Source organism: Rattus norvegicus, chromosome 10, assembly GCF_021556685.1.
Source record: "Rattus norvegicus strain SHRSP/BbbUtx chromosome 10, alternate assembly SHRSP_T2T, whole genome shotgun sequence".
NCBI classification, from domain to species: domain Eukaryota; kingdom Metazoa; phylum Chordata; class Mammalia; order Rodentia; family Muridae; genus Rattus; species Rattus norvegicus.
The window spans coordinates 97,743,669-97,759,593 of record NC_141543.1 but is presented as its reverse complement, the minus strand read 5'-3'; the positions used below and the strand labels follow the sequence as shown (position 1 = coordinate 97,759,593).

At 47.4% G+C, this 15,925-nt stretch overlaps 1 protein-coding gene, 2 non-coding genes and 1 pseudogene across 8 annotated transcripts in view; 1 reads left to right on the top strand and 3 right to left on the bottom strand.

Annotated features, from left to right (window-relative positions):
• The window catches only part of Tex2 (testis expressed 2), a 109,029-nt gene extending 95,909 nt beyond the window's left edge, over positions 1-13,120 (top strand). For 4 of the 6 annotated variants that reach the window (XR_015630656.1, XR_015630657.1, NM_001100554.1 and 1 more), the window contains 4 exon segments: positions 2,265-2,390; positions 3,984-4,193; positions 9,138-9,258; positions 11,736-13,120. Coding sequence is in view for 3 of the 6 variants with exons in the window: in XM_087572437.1 (XP_087428563.1) it covers positions 2,265-2,390; positions 3,984-4,193; positions 9,138-9,258; positions 11,736-11,858 (580 nt within the window). In the remaining 3 variants the exon portion in view is untranslated. 6 annotated transcript variants of the gene reach the window in all.
• LOC148003141 (nucleophosmin pseudogene) lies at positions 6,901-8,169 on the bottom strand (annotated as a pseudogene).
• A 926-nt stretch (positions 13,121-14,046) lies between the features above and the next one.
• Positions 14,047-14,179, bottom strand: Snora50c (small nucleolar RNA, H/ACA box 50C). Its single transcript, XR_015632489.1, has one exon. It is a non-coding gene; the product is annotated as a small nucleolar RNA SNORA76 (small nucleolar RNA).
• Positions 14,180-14,366: 187 nt separating this feature from the next.
• Positions 14,367-14,436, bottom strand: Snord104 (small nucleolar RNA, C/D box 104). The gene has a single exon (XR_015632468.1). It is a non-coding gene; the product is annotated as a small nucleolar RNA SNORD104 (small nucleolar RNA).
• Between the last annotated feature and the right edge of the window lie 1,489 nt (positions 14,437-15,925).

The window sequence follows — 15,925 nt, the reverse complement described above, 5'->3', positions numbered from 1 at the left end:
AAGGGAGGGAGGGAGGGAGGAAAAGAAAGAAAGAAAGAAAGAAAGAAAGAAAGAAAGAAAGAAAGAGAGAAAGAAAAAAAAGAGCCCAAGATGGACCACCATAAAATAATTTACTTTCTCTCGTGTCTGACTTTAGGCTCACTTCTCAAGTGGTTTTTTAACCAGAGGCAGCGTAACTGGAATGAGCCTGTTCAGTGGTTCTGAGAGGATAGAACACTCTTCTGGAATTTTGAGTTGTGTTTAAAGCCAGTAGTTTCTCACATCCTACACATCTCTTCTGAGGATGTGTGCTGTGTCTAAAATTCTTGTCGCCATCATAAGACCGAGAGCATAAACTGCACATTTAGTTGTAAAAACTGTGTCTGAGCCAAGCGTTAGTAACAGAGCGGTCCTGGGTTCCACATAAAATAGTCCCATTTTGGGCAATAGAATTGCTGTTTAGTCAAAACTGGACTCCACAGAACCCGATACACTGGAGCCCAGGCAGCATTATCTGAATTGTTCACTTGAAGCAGCAGAATGCAGCTAGCCCTCTGTCCTGCAGAGGATTAGTTCACGCTGGAACCGCAGAGCTCAATGCAGGGCTCACCCGTTGGCATCTTTCCCCCAGGGATGGAGGTGCCAGACGGCGCACATTGGTGGGGACGAGGGTCCATGGCTCAGCAGATTTCACTATGATCCCAGGTGCCCTGTGCTGTGTATACATGAGGAACTGCCCTGTGCTGTTAGGCCAGCTTCCATACCTGTCAGCATGAGGGTTGCAAGCTGGCAACACAGCTGTTTGACTGGTGGGGATATGGGACAGTTGTGTAATCTCTGACAATTTGCATTTCTGTCTCTCCTAATCTAAAAACCCAGTTCAGAGGGTTTTTTGAGAATCGAATTTTCTGTATAGATTTGAAACCCAAGAGCTCTGTGAGGGCGGCCTTCCCACAGGACCTCCAAGGCAGCTCTGAGCAGCAAGGGCACAGAAGCTTTCTGAACTAGCCTGGCTTGTTGGGGGAACGAGAAGCAGGTATTCCAGATGGGGAGAGGCTTCTCCAAGGGACATTCCCCTTCAGCACTGAAGTCCAGCATGGGGTGCAGCTCTGGCACCATTTCAGAGTCAGCGTGAGCAGGATCCCTGTGTCCTGCCCGCGAGAACATCCGTGGGATCGTCTTACAGCCAGCTCTGGTTTCAGGGTGAGAGGCTCAGCCTGGCCCTCTCCTGTGTGCAGCTGAATACTCTGCCCTTGACCCCCATTAATCAGCCGACAGTTACCCCAGTGAATTTCTAGTGGCTCGAGGAGGTGTGGAGAACCTGAGAACAGTGGTAACGGGGAGGTTGGGCCTGAGCTGCCCGTCTTCCTGGCCTGAGTACTTTGCCCTGGTCAGCAGTGCAAGGCTGTGTCTAGTGATCATTTTGTTGCTCAACAGTGATCAGAGAGGGCTCTGTCCTTTGTTCCTGTCACACCTAGCTAAGTCCCTGAGCTATAGAGAAGGGGCCCAGCTAGTAATCTCATAAGCAGGCAGACGCCTTTGCTAGGTCAGGAAGCCTCTGGCGCACCTCAGAAGGAAACCTTGACCCCACAGCTCTGCTGGTGATTGGGGAAGCTCCACCCTTCTGGAACCCTAAAGATTTAGTGAAGGGCGGTGATCTCTACAGGGGCTGGAAAACCTGCCTGGCCTTTGAATTTGAGCTGTTCTAGAAAAGTCCCTAGGTTCTTATGTCAGGTGCTTCCTTTTGAGTCCCTTTGGCTTTGGGCTTTCTCTGTGACCCCACCCCAGGAGATGGAGAAGGCATGGTGTAATATATCTAATCTCACCAGTTCAGTCAAATCTAATTTGAGGGGCAATTAAGCCACAGACAAGGGACTTGCCTGTATCTCATCCTTAGTAAGGTAGTCACATCACCAGCATTAAGCTGCCATCATAACCCCTGCCTACTGTCCATTCTTTCCATTCATCTCCCCGCCACCCCCAAACACACTTGGCTCCTGCATTTTCTGTGACTCCATCCCACTCCACCCCTGTCTTTCTGGTGCATGCTCAAAAGCAAACTGTTCTGGGCTCAAGTCCTCTGCAGTCCTGTTGGGGACTTGGTGCTAGAATTTACTGAGTAAACAGCCAATCCAAGAACTCTTGGGTTCTCTCTTAGTGACATTGTCAGTGTATAACAGAGGTTTCTTCTTGACCCTCTGTGAGTGCATGTGTGCGTGCGTGCGTGCGTGCGTGCGTGCGTGCGTGCTTTTCCATGCACTACCAGTGACTTCCTCTCTGTTCAGTTGCAGGCCCAGGGCATACTGTTTGGCTGACAGTGATGAAGAATCCTCCAGTGCCGGTTCCTCTGAGGAAGATGATCCACCAGAACCCAGCGCTGGAGACAAACAGCCACTCCCTGGGGCTGAAGGGTAAGTGGATGGGGCTTCTGGAGGCTCTGGTGGTCAAGGGAGAGGCCAGGATTCAGCCTGTCTTTCCCTTCCCCTCTGAGCTTCTTCCTGCACTCTGAGTGAAACATCTTAAGAGGAAAGAATTTGGCTTTGCCTTGCAGTGTGAGTAAATATCAAGAGACTTTGAAGGAAAGGCTTGTCACTGGTAGTGTTCCCTGGTCTTCCGAGGGTGCAGACTGCACACCACCTCCCCCTGGTGGTCTCCGAGAGAAGGAATCCATGCGCACCACAGCCCGTCTACCTGCTGTTGCCCTCTACAGAGCCCAGATGCTTGGGTTATTTCTTTTGTGAATTTTGAGGCTGTGGATGACCTAGCTACTCTTCTGGACTGTGAACTTCATCTGGGGCCCCCTGTGTCTGTGTCTTTGGCAGTGTCACGATCAGAGTATGTCACATGTCTTTCTGTAAGGGCCTTTATATTATCCAAAAGGAAATAAATGCAAGATTACGGCAGCAGGTGATTCAGAAACTCGTAAGTAAATAGCAGCAGCCTGTTCTCTTTGAAATGGTACAGAAGGTGAGAAGAGAGCACAGATGTTTGCCCAGCAGTCAGTGCCTCTTAGAACTGTTGTTAGGGTTACAGGTGTTACTTGGTGTAGCACGCTCATCGGGATGCGCAAGGCCCTGGATTCAGCCCCACCCACAACACACACACACACACACACACACACATGTTTCTGTACATACGCACGGTGTTGGAAACCGCAGAGGATGTGAAGAAGCCAGGCGCCACTCTTCCTGAGTCTGTGATAGTGAGCAAGGCCAGAGGCAAGTGCTACTTCTCTTGGCTTGCTAGCTTTTTCCTTTGTTCTAAACCTATGAGGAAAGAGGTGCAAGCTCCAGGCCCCTTAAAAAGCCCCAGGCTTTGGCATGATAGTCCACTAAGTTGCTGCTTTGCTGTCTGTCAGTGCCGCGTGGATGGATCTCTGTGTGCTACCTAGAAACAGAGGTTCCCTGAGAGGACAAGGACTCATGCGGAGTCTCAGAGTGGTACAAAGGAGCTGCCTCCTGGGGTTGGGGATTTAGCTCAGTGGTAGAGCGCTTGCCTAGCAAACACAAGGCCCTGGGTTCGGTCCCCAGCTCCGAAAAAAAAAGAAAAAGGAAAAAAAAAAAAAAAAGGAGCTGCCTCCTGGATGGGATGACTCTGACCAGATGTCTGATGTCCGTTCAGAATGTTCTGCCTGACCTGAGCGCGTTCTTTAAAGTAGCTCTCAAGCAAAGGGGACTCCTCCCCCAGAGGGGGACAGGTACACATTTGATTATATCCACAGGGAGAGCATTCTTGCCATGTAATTCTTGGAAGCCGAGAATACTGCTAACTGTCTTATATGCACCGGACAGTGCTCCTCAGACAGAGCGGGCCTGACCACAGGGTGTGTCCAAAGCTATTGGAGAGGAGTGTAGTCACAAGGCTCGTGGTAGTGGAAGGTGTCTAGGGCCAGCGAGGTGGCTTGACGGACACTTGCTGCCAAGCCTGACAGCCTGAATCTGATCCCCGGGAACCCCACTCCGCTGACACACACGCTAACACGCCTCTGCATTCTGTATTTGAAGGTATGTTGGAGGTCATCGAACAAGTAAGATTATGAGGTTTGTTGATAAGATCACCAAATCGAAATATTTCCAAAAGGCGACAGAGACAGAATTCATTAAAAAGAAGATGGAGGAAGTCTCTAATACGCCACTGCTGCTAACTGTGGAAGTGCAGGAGTGTCGCGGGACCTTGGCGGTCAACATCCCTCCGCCCCCAACTGACCGGATGTGGTGCGTATATGCCCTAGTGACCCCTTCCCACATGACCATAAAGTCCCGGCCTACTTCACCCTGGACAGGCGCATTCCCACACGGTTTTTATTAGATTCTCGTCAATCATTAGTCATTGTGTTTTCTCCCATGACTGTCTCTTGTACGTTCTTAAGGGTGGTCTTCATGTGTCTGGGAGGGGCTGTCTCTGTCCTTGGTCCTCTTTTCTCTAAAGCCGACTCGTCAATAGTAACAGTCGTCCTTTGCAGTCGGCCCTTATCTCTGCCCAGCCTGGGTTGGAACCACAGCACTGGCTGAGGCTTCTCAAGGCTTCTTTCTCAACAGATGACACTCACACACGCAGCAGAGACAGGCAGTGAGGAGATGCTGCCTCAGTGAGGTCTTGGTGTTGGGAGGCTGCCTCGTACACTTGGGATAGGAGCTCCCTGAGGAGGAGGAGGGCGGAAGTACCACTGGGGATGCTGAAGACACAGACATGGCTGGCATAGTCCCCAGGGTTTCAGAACTGGAGGTGTAGGGGAGGGGTGTTACAGTGCTCAAGCCATAATTTTGAATTGACGAATGAATTATTCACAGGCCCAGCATCTCTGTCTGTGAATCTCGGTTTAAATTGGTACTCTAAGTCCTATAAAATAGTCATGACTGTATGTGGTGAGGAATAGATCGCTGAGCTCTCGCTATATTGAAATTGGTGCTCACAATGAAAGCATAGCTCTGCAGTCCATCGCAGCATGGCCACTGTGCCTCACATCCCCTTGGTGTCTAGCAGGCTTTGTAGGAAGGTTTGAAAGAGGGTCACTGATCATTCAGTGGCCATGCCAGTGTTGCCTAATAAAACTCAAATGTAGGTTTTATAAATCGTTTAAATATTACTTTTTTAAAAAATGTATTTGTTTTGTTTTATGTGTATGTATAAGTACCCAATTGTATGTATATTGCCCAAGGAGGCCAGAAGAAGGTGTTGGATCCCTTGGAACTGGAGTTACAGACAGTTCTGAGTCACCATGTGGTTGCTGGGAATTGAACACAGGTCCTCTGGAAGAACAGCCAGTGCTCTTAAGTTCCTATACTGGCCTTGTTGTTGTTTTGTTTGTTTGTTTTTAAGTGAATGATTAGTAAAACAAGTGTGAAGAGAAGACAAAGCAGTCAGAGGAGGGCCAGCAGGATGATGACTTGAGCTCAATTCTGGGACCCACATGGTGGAAGGACAGAACTGACTCCTGCAGGGTGTTTTCTGACCTCTGCATACATGTGTCCCAGCATTCACATAGTTTTGTGTACACACATATACACACAATGTTACATTTCTTTTAAATAAGGAAAAAAATGGGCTGGAGAGATGGCTTGGGGTTAAGAGTACTGACTTCTCTTCTAAAGGTCTTGAGTTCAAATCCCAGCAACCACATGATGGCTCACAACCATCTGTAATGGGATCTGATGCCCTCTTGTCTTATCTGAAGACAGCTACAGTGTACCCATATACATAAAATAAATAATTTTTTTAAAAAGCCCACATTTATATACTCCAGAAATAGACACTGCTAAATACCTTGCTGAACTGGGTTTAAAGGTTATTGTGAACTACTGAGCTGGCACAACACTTTTGCCTGCCTAGTTTTGGGTAGAGCAGATAATTCACTGGTAAGAATCTTGCTTAGCATGTTCAAGGCCCTTGGTTCTGTCCTTCACACCACAAAACACAATAACAACACAGAACACAATGGAAACACAGCAATTTGACATTTTTACTTTGTTTCCATAACATTGTCAACAACAGATTAAAGTAGTTTGATAACACTCAGTGCCTTATCTAGGCTCTTTTTTTTTTTTTTTTTTTCTATTCTTTTTTTCCGGAACTGGGGACCGAACCCAGGGCCTTGCGCTTGCTAGGCAAGCGCTCTACCACTGAGCCAAATCCCCAACCTTATCTAGGCTTTTTAAAAACTTTAGATTCTGAGTTTCACGTGCATATTTCTGTCTTCCCCACACTCCCCATGTCTGCCCACCACTGTGACTATGTCCTTCCATGACATTGCATTCATACTTACGGCCAAGTAAGGGATAGAGTTCCATCCTTGGAACTGAACAGTAACACACTCTTGGCAGTGGGACATGGACAGCACTTGCAAAGCACAATAGGAAAAGCTTTTGCTTTGCATTATAAAATGACGGGCATCTGGGTTTCAGCTGCTACGGAAGTGAAGATGGGATAATCCAAACTGTTTAAACCATTTTTTTTTCTTTTTTTCGGAGCTGGGGACCGAACCCAGGGCCTTGCGCTTGCTAGGCAAGTGCTCTACCACTGAGCTAAATCCCCAACCCCTTCTTTTTTTTTTTTAATGAGGTTTTTGTTTTATTTACTTTATGTATGTGAGTACACTGTCACTCTTCAGACACACCAGAAGAGGGCAACCATTCCAGATGGTTGTGAGCCACTGTGTGGTTGCTGGGACTTGAACTCAGGACCTCTGGAGGAGCAGGCAGTGCTCTTAACCACTGAGCCATCTCTCCAGGCCCCTTAAGCCATTTTCTTACAGAGGCATTCTCCACTGCCAGAAGTCACCAGTGCCCTCCTGGTGGTCACTGGAAGCTAGTCACATGATTTATGAACTTGGTTCCACTTTTTTTTTTTTTCTTTTTTTTTTTTTCAGAGCTGGGTACCGAACCCAGGGCCTTGCGCTCGCTAGGCAAGTGCTCTACCACTGAGCTAAATCCCCAACCCCTCACTTTTTTTTTTTTTTTTAAAGGCAATCCCTCCCCTTTCCATACTTGCTTGCATTTTTGTCTTAATGTCTTCTACAGAACTAGGTCCCTTTGATGCTTTGGGAATTTTTTTCCTGGTTTTTGAAGGATTCTTTCAAATTTTAACCTTTTGATCTTGGTGTCGATAGATTTGAGTTTTCCATTCTGGTTTGGTTTTCGTGAGTGTTTGACTAGAGTCTCGCAGATTTCTCCTCTGGAGCTTTTCCTTCAGTTTCCTTATCATCGTCATCATCCGAATCTCCATCACTGTCATCATCTGCATTACATTTGACCTTTTTTCTGTGGAACCTGGTTTCCGCTTCCAAGGGCAGATCACTTTATAGGCACACTTGAGAGCTTTACATCCTGCTCATCTTCTGACTCCACATCTTCCTCCATAGCTACTAGGTGCTGTCCACTAATCTGCACAGGTCCTGAGCCACACTTCCACCTTAAGACCACCGCTGGTGTAGTTTCAAAGCCCTTAAGGGACAGTGTTCCACGCTGGGTATAGCTTGAGCATAGGAGACCTCAAAGCTTGCACCTACAGTGACACACTTCCTCCAACAAGACTACTCCTCCTAATAGTGCATTCACACATGAGTCGGGGGGCCATTCCTGGTCACACACCCAGGTCTGGGGGCCATTCTTGTTCACACATTAGTCTGTGGGCCCATTCTTGTTCACACACACAGGTCTGGGGGCCATTCCTGGTCACACGCACAGGTCTGGGAGCCATTCTTGTTCACACACACAGGTCTGGGGGCCATTCTTGTTCACACGCACAGTAGTCTGGGGGCCATTCTTGTTCACACACACAGTAGTCTGGGGGCCATTCTTGTTCACACACACAGTAGTCTGGGGGCCATTCCTGGTCACACACACAGTAGTCTGGGGGCCATTCCTGGTCACACACACAGTAGTCTGGGGGCCATTCCTGGTCTCACACACACAGTAGTCTGGGGGCCATTCTTGTTCACACACACAGTAGTCTGGGGGCCATTCCTGGTCACACACACAGTAGTCTGGGGGCCATTCTTGTTCACACACACAGTAGTCTGGGGGCCATTCTTGTTCACACACACAGTAGTCTGGGGGCCATTCTTGTTCACACGCACAGCAGTCTGGGGGCCATTCTTGTTCACACACACAGGTCTGGGGGCCATTCTTGTTCACACACACAGCAGTCTGGGGGCCATTCTTGTTCACACCCCACACTGATGCTCACTTTCATCGTTATCCACCTTAAGTGACTGACAATCTTTTTTGGCTATTAGTTCACAACTGGTGATAGTTGTGTTCTCTCAAAGGGGTCCCATGCTATGTCTGTCATGTACTCATGGGGTGGCGACATGCACTCTGGTGTGAGGGAAGCCTGACAGCATTGTCTATCTCTGTTCCTCAGAACAGACTTCTCTGTTCTTATTCATTTTTAGGCAGTGTCTTTGATCTTCCAACTAGGATCTTCCTGCCTCACCTCCTGAATGCTGGGATTACAAGTGTGTGCCACCACACTGCCGCTCTGGACACCTGGCCAACAGCTCTGAGTGCCAGTCTGCTGTAGAAATCTTAAAAGGCAGTGGGGGGTGGGTGGCAGGGAAGAGGCAGGGGTGTGGCAGAGGCGAGGTAGGGGTGTGACAGTCGAGGCAGGGTAAAGCAGCACATTCCTGTCACCTGTGCACTTAAGAGGCAGAGACAAGATTGGGAGAGTTCTAAGCCAGCCTGGCCTTCATAGCAAGACTTGGAGAAAAACGTGACTTGGCACATGGTGAAAAGAGCAGTGCATAGACGACCGTTCTCTGCCTGAACCTGCTCAGGGGAGTACCCTCCCATGGGATGGCATTCAGGAGACTGTGTCTCTGAAAGCTCTGGCTTATATATTTTGGTTTTTATAATGAGCACATCTTATTGCTATTAAAAATACAAAGAAAAAGGTTATTGGAACTTTAAGGAAATAAAAACCGTAAAGCAGTGCCCCATTCCTAGCCTTCTGCAATGTATCCATCATCTTTTCTCCATGGTCAGCTCCGGTCTGAACCCACCAGAGCCCTGACACTGCTCTCGAGTGCTGTGCTGAGTGAGGAATGTGGCAGCTCAGAACTGGAGATCATTTAGTGATAAACCCATGCCAGTGAGGAGTCTACCAATGCTTGCCCACTTCCTTTCTCTCCTTAAATGTGGTTACTTTTCTTTTTCACAAAGGTATGGTTTCCGGAAGCCACCATATGTGGAGCTGAAAGCTCGGCCAAAACTTGGAGAGAGAGAAGTAACTTTAGTTCACGTGACAGAGTGGATAGAGAAGAAACTGGAGCAGGAGCTTCAGGTAAAACTGTCCTGTGTTTCATTTCCCACGGAGTCTGAGTGCACTGAGGGGAGGGAGGACCTGAATGTCAGCCCAGGAGAAAGCACCCATGTTCCGGCTTGGGCTTACTATCTTAGGAATGGGACAGGATGATGGTGCCCTGTAGCAGTAAGCTGCAGAGACTCTCCAGGCCTTGTCTTTGTCCTGTATGAAGTCAGGAACTGGGCAGCCCGCAGCAACTGGCTGGTGGGCAGGAAAGATGCTCCCCGACTCTCTGGTTCCCTACTTATTTTGTTCAGTTTACATTCACGGAAACTCTATACCAGCAACAACTGTCTCAGGAATGTAAAGTCATTGGGCCTCCCTTAAATAATGTGTAAGACAGAGCTCACCTTCCAAACCTGCTTACTGCATTCTGCCACCAACAGTAGTAGCAGTGTCCCAGGCCTGGTATGAACCATGTCTTTCAGATTTTGATCAGATTTTTGTTTTGTTTTACTTCGCTGTGGTGATGGGAATCAAACTCAGGGCCTTACATATGCTAAGCAAGTACTCTATCAGTGAACCACTCTACCACTGAACCATCGTACCCCACCCAACCCTTGCCACTTGATCAATTATTTGAAGCCTGGCTGTCTGAAAGTTTTATGAAAGCTCGGCATGGGCATGAATACCTTTAATCCCAACATAAGACAAAGGCAGGCCAGCATGCTCTACATATTGAGTTCCAGGACAGCCTGGAGCGATCCTATCTCAAAAATTTTAGGGGCTGGAGAGATGGCTCAGTGGTTAAGAGCTCTGACTGCTCTTCCAGAGGTCCTGAGTTCAAGTCCCAGCATCCACATGATGGCTCACAACCATCTGTAATGGGATCTGTGTGTGTAATTGTATACAGAAAATAAATAAATCTTAAAAAAAAATTTTTAAGAAAAACAAAGTACCTCAAAACTTACGGATTAATAAATGGTTTATTTACTTAGTCATGAATTTACCTCTTTGAAGAATATTTGCATTCCTTTTCATTGGTATATTCTAAGTTTGGGGTGCGTGCATGCATGCATGGGTGCGTCATTCCTCAGGCACTGTCCATCTTGTACTGGACGAGTGAGTCTAGACTATGGCTGTGGGGCTCCAGGGATCTGACTGTCTCTGTTTCCCCAGCACCGGGATTGCCCAACTTCTGGGGCTTCAGTAATCAAATTCACGCTTGCAGGGAAAGCACTCCAGTGAATGAGTTGTCCCACAGGTCCCACTTTATAAGGGTTTTTTTTTTGGGGGGGGGTGTCAGAGGACAGCCTGCAGTTAGTTCTCGTCCACCATGAGGGTGTCGGTGGTGAAGCTCAGGTCTCAGGCTCAGGATCCAGCATCTGCACCTGCTTACCCTTCCTCCTGGCCCTCAGCTTTTCGTCTTTTTAAAATCGATTACTATTTAGAAACTAGAGATTAAATATAACCAGTTTCCGATAAAAGCCTACTACTATCACCGGACGGAAAAGTACTTTAAACCTAGTTAGGGGGACACCTGCCTTCTGGCTTTTCATTGTCTCACACCCCTGGGTCCTGTTTATTTGGGTGGGTAACCCTTTTGGGGTGTCTTGGACTACAGGGCGCAAAGGGAGGAGAGAGAGGACAGAGATTGGTCAGTGCCTGGTCCTGGAGTCAGCTGGAAAGCTGCAGGCTAACCATGCTCTGCCATGGGGCCCTGCGTGCCTACTGTTTCTCTGAGAGTATCGCTGAGGCTCAACTGCGTTGTCAGAATCCACACTCAGTTACAACAGTGTGCAAAAACAGTCACTGTGCGGCCGAGTAGCCTTGGTACTGTCACCATATTGGGATTTCTTTGATATGAAACTCGGCTTACATTTGTGCCAAGATTTAAAAGGATGAGTTCACTTGGACTCTATCACGGACATGATTCTGAAGCACTGCAGTTGCTAAGCCAGTTCTCCTGCATTACGGTTGTTGAACGTTTCTTACATAGTTAATACAGATATACATTGTATGTGAAATTGAGGGTCCTTGCCTCAAAGCTGACTCGCCAGGTTCTTCCTGGATTTGGGTGGTTCCTTGGCTCTTTATTTTTTGTTTAGTTTTTCTGTGTAACAGCCATGGCTGCTCTGGAACTCACCCTGTAGATCAGGCTGGCCTTGAATGCATAGAGATCTGCTGGGAGTAAAAGCATATGCCACCTTGCCAGCTCTTGGCTCTTTCTAAGTTCAAGAACAGAGGAGCTGGCCATTTAGTAAAGTGCATGCTGCACAGGCCTGAGGATCTGAGTTCAAATCTCAAACCCAGCTCACCAGCCAGACAATCTAGTCACATTGATTAGCTCTAAATTCAGTGAAAGACTTTTGTCTCAATAAATAAGGTAGGAAGCAATTAAAGTTGACACACACAGAGACAACATGATAGAGCATGTTTGGAGTGTATAGGGAAATACTTCCTATATGAAAGGAGGACGACTGCCTGACATGCTGTCCTTTAATGTCTCCCTGCAGAAAGTCTTTGTCATGCCAAACATGGATGATGTTTATATCCCCATAATGCACTCGGCCATGGACCCTCGCTCCACTTCCTGCCTCTTGAAAGAGCCACCTGTGGAGGCCTCCGACCAGCTGTGATTGATGAAGACGGGACATTCCCAGTATTATGAGACCCAGCTCAAGGTGTGGGATTTGTGGCTGCCATCTGTGCTGTGGGGGTGGCCTTTACTGGTGCCACAGCCACTGTCTCTAAAAGGACTGCTTCTGCCCTCTGCCTGCTGGCCCATTCCACTGAGGTCTCATTCCCTGCATCTGGTGACTAGTACCTGGTTTCTGTTGCAAAGCTTTGACTGGCAAAGGAGACCTGAACTGTCATGGTAGAGCTGGAGTTAGAGCTGACCCACACCATGGTCTACCCGGTCCTATGGCAGCAGACGAGCACATTCAGAGCAAAGCTCACAACTTACGGCTTCCCGTGGCTCCTCCAAAGCTCTCCCTCAGGCAGCCGGTGCACAACAGACCATTTTTCCACTCTACACTTTGTACGCATGACTGCAGCCCTCCACACTTGCAGAATGTCACTATAGTGACCTGTGTGGAGTGTGGTTTTGTGAGCCATTTCATTGGTGGTAAAATAGGCATAGCAACTTTTTTCATATTAAATCGTGCATTTTGGAAGCAAGTAGCCATAGAACACACACCCACACTTTCACCAGGGGTGGGGACAGTGGGCTTCATGTGAACATCAGGCAAAGCCATGAGATCAAACTATCCCAAAGGTACAATCACCTTGCTTTCCAACTAATCCTGACTTTTCTAGAGACATGAGCGTATGTGACAATGTCAAAACACTGCACACAATGACTGATTGTCCCTCCCGGGTAATGATGGGGCAGGGCCAGAAAGCTGGAGCCTGTTGTTCTTTTCTGGTTTTCCTGTGTGCTGTAGGATGATGGGAGGGTCTTGTTAACCCTAACTGGTTTGGGAGGTTTCTAGGCAGTCCCCTTCTCTGATGGCCAAATGGACGTCACTTTCTCTACTCAGTGGCAAGCACTACATCTACACATGCACTTGTGACCTTTCTTTAATGTTGCCAACTTAAGTTTGCATTTGTGTCAGAATGTTTAGTTTACAAATTTGGGGGCTCTAATTGTATAATTTGCTTTGAGAAGACCTAGGTGTTTTCTTTCTTTCTTTCTTTTTTTTGTTTAAAGCTGCATCCAATGTCAAAATTACTTTGGGTAGCTTCTGAGATTTAATATCTGTGGACAAAGCTAAGTTTTTTTCTTAAACAGCACCTTGCTTGAAGATGACTTTAAAGAAATTAATATATTGAAAACTTATTTGAGCCTTTATTTTAATCATCCCATTAAAACATGACAAATTATTTGACCATTCCAGTCAGTGTACTGCTTTACTTTCTCCCAATTGCCTGTCAGGAATCCACATCTTGTTCAGTGGTCTCTCTCTGCAGTTACTAAAGGCAAGACTAGATAGATCCACAATTGAAGATTCCAAGACTGCACCCCGCCGAGCTCATCTCACAAAATAAATTCTCAAACACCAGACAAGCATGTCATTTTTTAGAGAAGGCCAAAGGACTGTGAATTCACTCAGCAGGCTAGTTTTAGCCACCCCTGCTAGCCTTCAGCAATGTCGAGGTGGGAATGCAACTAAAGCAATCCATTGTTGCCTCGCCTAATTTAAACACCGCGGGATTAATCCTGTTTTTTTAGGAAACAAACTTTATCTTGACTTTTGTTCAATCCAAATGGAAGGTTTCATCTTTGTTAACTACTCTGTAACTGCTTACTAGCAAGCTCCAAGTAAGCAACTTTGCTCTAAAGCCTATTTTCTTGGTGTTAGGAACGTTAAGAAGTCTCTAAGTCAAAATTTCTAGGTCAGTTTGTCTCGGTTATTCAGACAAGATTTGCTTAATGGACGTGTGAGTGCGTGGTAGTTGGCTCTACCCAGTGCTGTAGGCCCAACCTCTGGTAAATCTATCCAAGCACTCTGATGCCTAGAGTCCTTCGACTCCTCTTAGGAGGCCTGATTACATTACCAACCTCCCCCGCCGCCACTAAGGCTTCAGTCCAACCTTCTGTGTGCCACAGATGGCATTGATACACGTCCAGGATTCCCCCATTCCAATTTACCGTAGACGGACACACCTCAACTATCGCCCACACCTGGGATTAGGACAAAGGATAGACCTACTTGAGCAAGAATCACTAGGGTCATAGTTACTTTCAGGCCTGGGCCTCTCAAGACCTGGGAATACCATCTGTTCTCGACTCCCAAAGCACCATGTAGTAAGCTGGTTTTAGCCTGTAGCTAGCGGTTAAAAGGGCCGCCCGCGATAGGCAGGCGGCCCCAGTTATGCGCCAGCAAAATGCTATAGCGTTGCAGCTTAACCCCCGGCACCACGAGAAGGTGCGCCGGGGGCTCAAAGGCAGCGCGTCGGCGACAGTGACACACACAAGACACCAGCAATGTTGTTGAAGCACTTTATTCAGAGGCTTGGGGGAAAGGTTGTATGTAGAAGCTCACGCTATCTGCTGTCCTGCGCAGGGCAGACCTGAAAGAGAAGCGAAGGGTGAGGGTGCGGAATTTGGCTGGGCCCGCCACCTCCCGCTGCCGCAGTCGGCTCAGACTCCGATTCGCATCACCCGGATCAGCAGTCTAACGCGTGCTTTGTATGGAGTGTCATCATGGCCGGCCGCTCACCCACAAACCATGCAGCCCCTCTGCCCAAGCAAAGAGCACATTACCTTAGAGCTATCCCCGTGGCTAAGAGACCGGAACCGCCGTGTGGCTTTAACTTAAAGAAAGCGTCCGGAAGTTGCTGGGCGGGCCTCTGTAATATTGACCAATAGGAAGCCAGTTTTCTTGTCACGGGTTCAAGAGCGACAGGCTCATTGAGTCGTACTTTCTGAGTCCTCCAACGTGTAGATAGGTCCTCCAACCTTGGAGCTGGAAAGAAACCAGCTGTTTGTGAGTTGCGTGCTCCTTGCGTTTTCCGGAAAAAAAAATTTATTTTAATTTTTTTATTAATTTTTATTTATATGAGTACAGTGTAGCTGTCTTCAGACACACCAGAAGAGGGAATCAGATCTCATTACAGATGGTTGTGAGCCACCCTATGTTTGCTGGGAATTGAACTCAGGACCTCTGGAAGAGCAGTCAGTGCTGTTAACCGCTGAGCCATCTCTCCAGCCCCCGGAAAATTTTTTTTCTCTTTTTTTCGGAGCTGGGGATCGAACCCAGGGCCTTGCGCTTGCTAGGCAAGTGCTCTACCGCTGAGCTAAATCCCCAACCCCCAGGAAAAATTTTTAAAAATTAAAAAGAAAATAAAAATTTCCCCTACCTCTCAGTTTGGGGGCTGTAATTAGCATGTCCCTTAGCAGTAAGCAGCTGAACCAGACAAATAAGAGCGTGACGTGTATGAAATATTCTGTCCCGCAGCCAGGCTGAGGGTGGGAAAATGAGCCGAAGTGCTTCTTCGGTTCAAAGGTTCTGGAGCGGTGGGAGCATAGACTGTATCTGTGAACGAATCCTGATTTGGTGATGAGGACCTTTCTGGTCCTCCATTTGAGATAATCCTCCCTCGGCCTAGCTTCATGACTCATCTATAATTCCAGCACTTGAAAAGCTTAAACGCCCAGTTTAAGATCTGTATTCTACGGGCAGGAGAGATGGCTCAGCGGTTAAGAGCACTGACTGCTCTTCCAGAGGTCCTGAGTTCAATTCCCAGCAACCACATGGTGGCTCACAACCATCTGTAATGGGATCTGATGCCCTCTTCTGGTGAGGACAGTGTACTCACATATATAAAATGAATAAATCTTTAAAAAAAATGTATTCTATACGTTGTATGCTTGGTTGGAAGGGTGTGTGTTTGGTAAACTGGTGAGGATGAAGAGCTTTGCTCCCAATTATGTCTGGGAATAGAATGAGCCAACCATGTTTGGAAAGGGGGCTGAACAACTAACTTCATGTAAACAACCGCTTGCCAGGTGACCTATTAATACCTGGGAATTTACTCAAGAAAAATTAAGGGCTGGGGATTTAGCTCAGTGGTAGAGCGCTTACCTAGGAAGCGCAAGGCCCTGGGTTCGGTCCCCAGCTCCGAAAAAAAGAACCAAAAAAAAAAAAAAATTAAAACCTGTGCACACATAAAATCTCACGCGCAATTGTAAATAGCA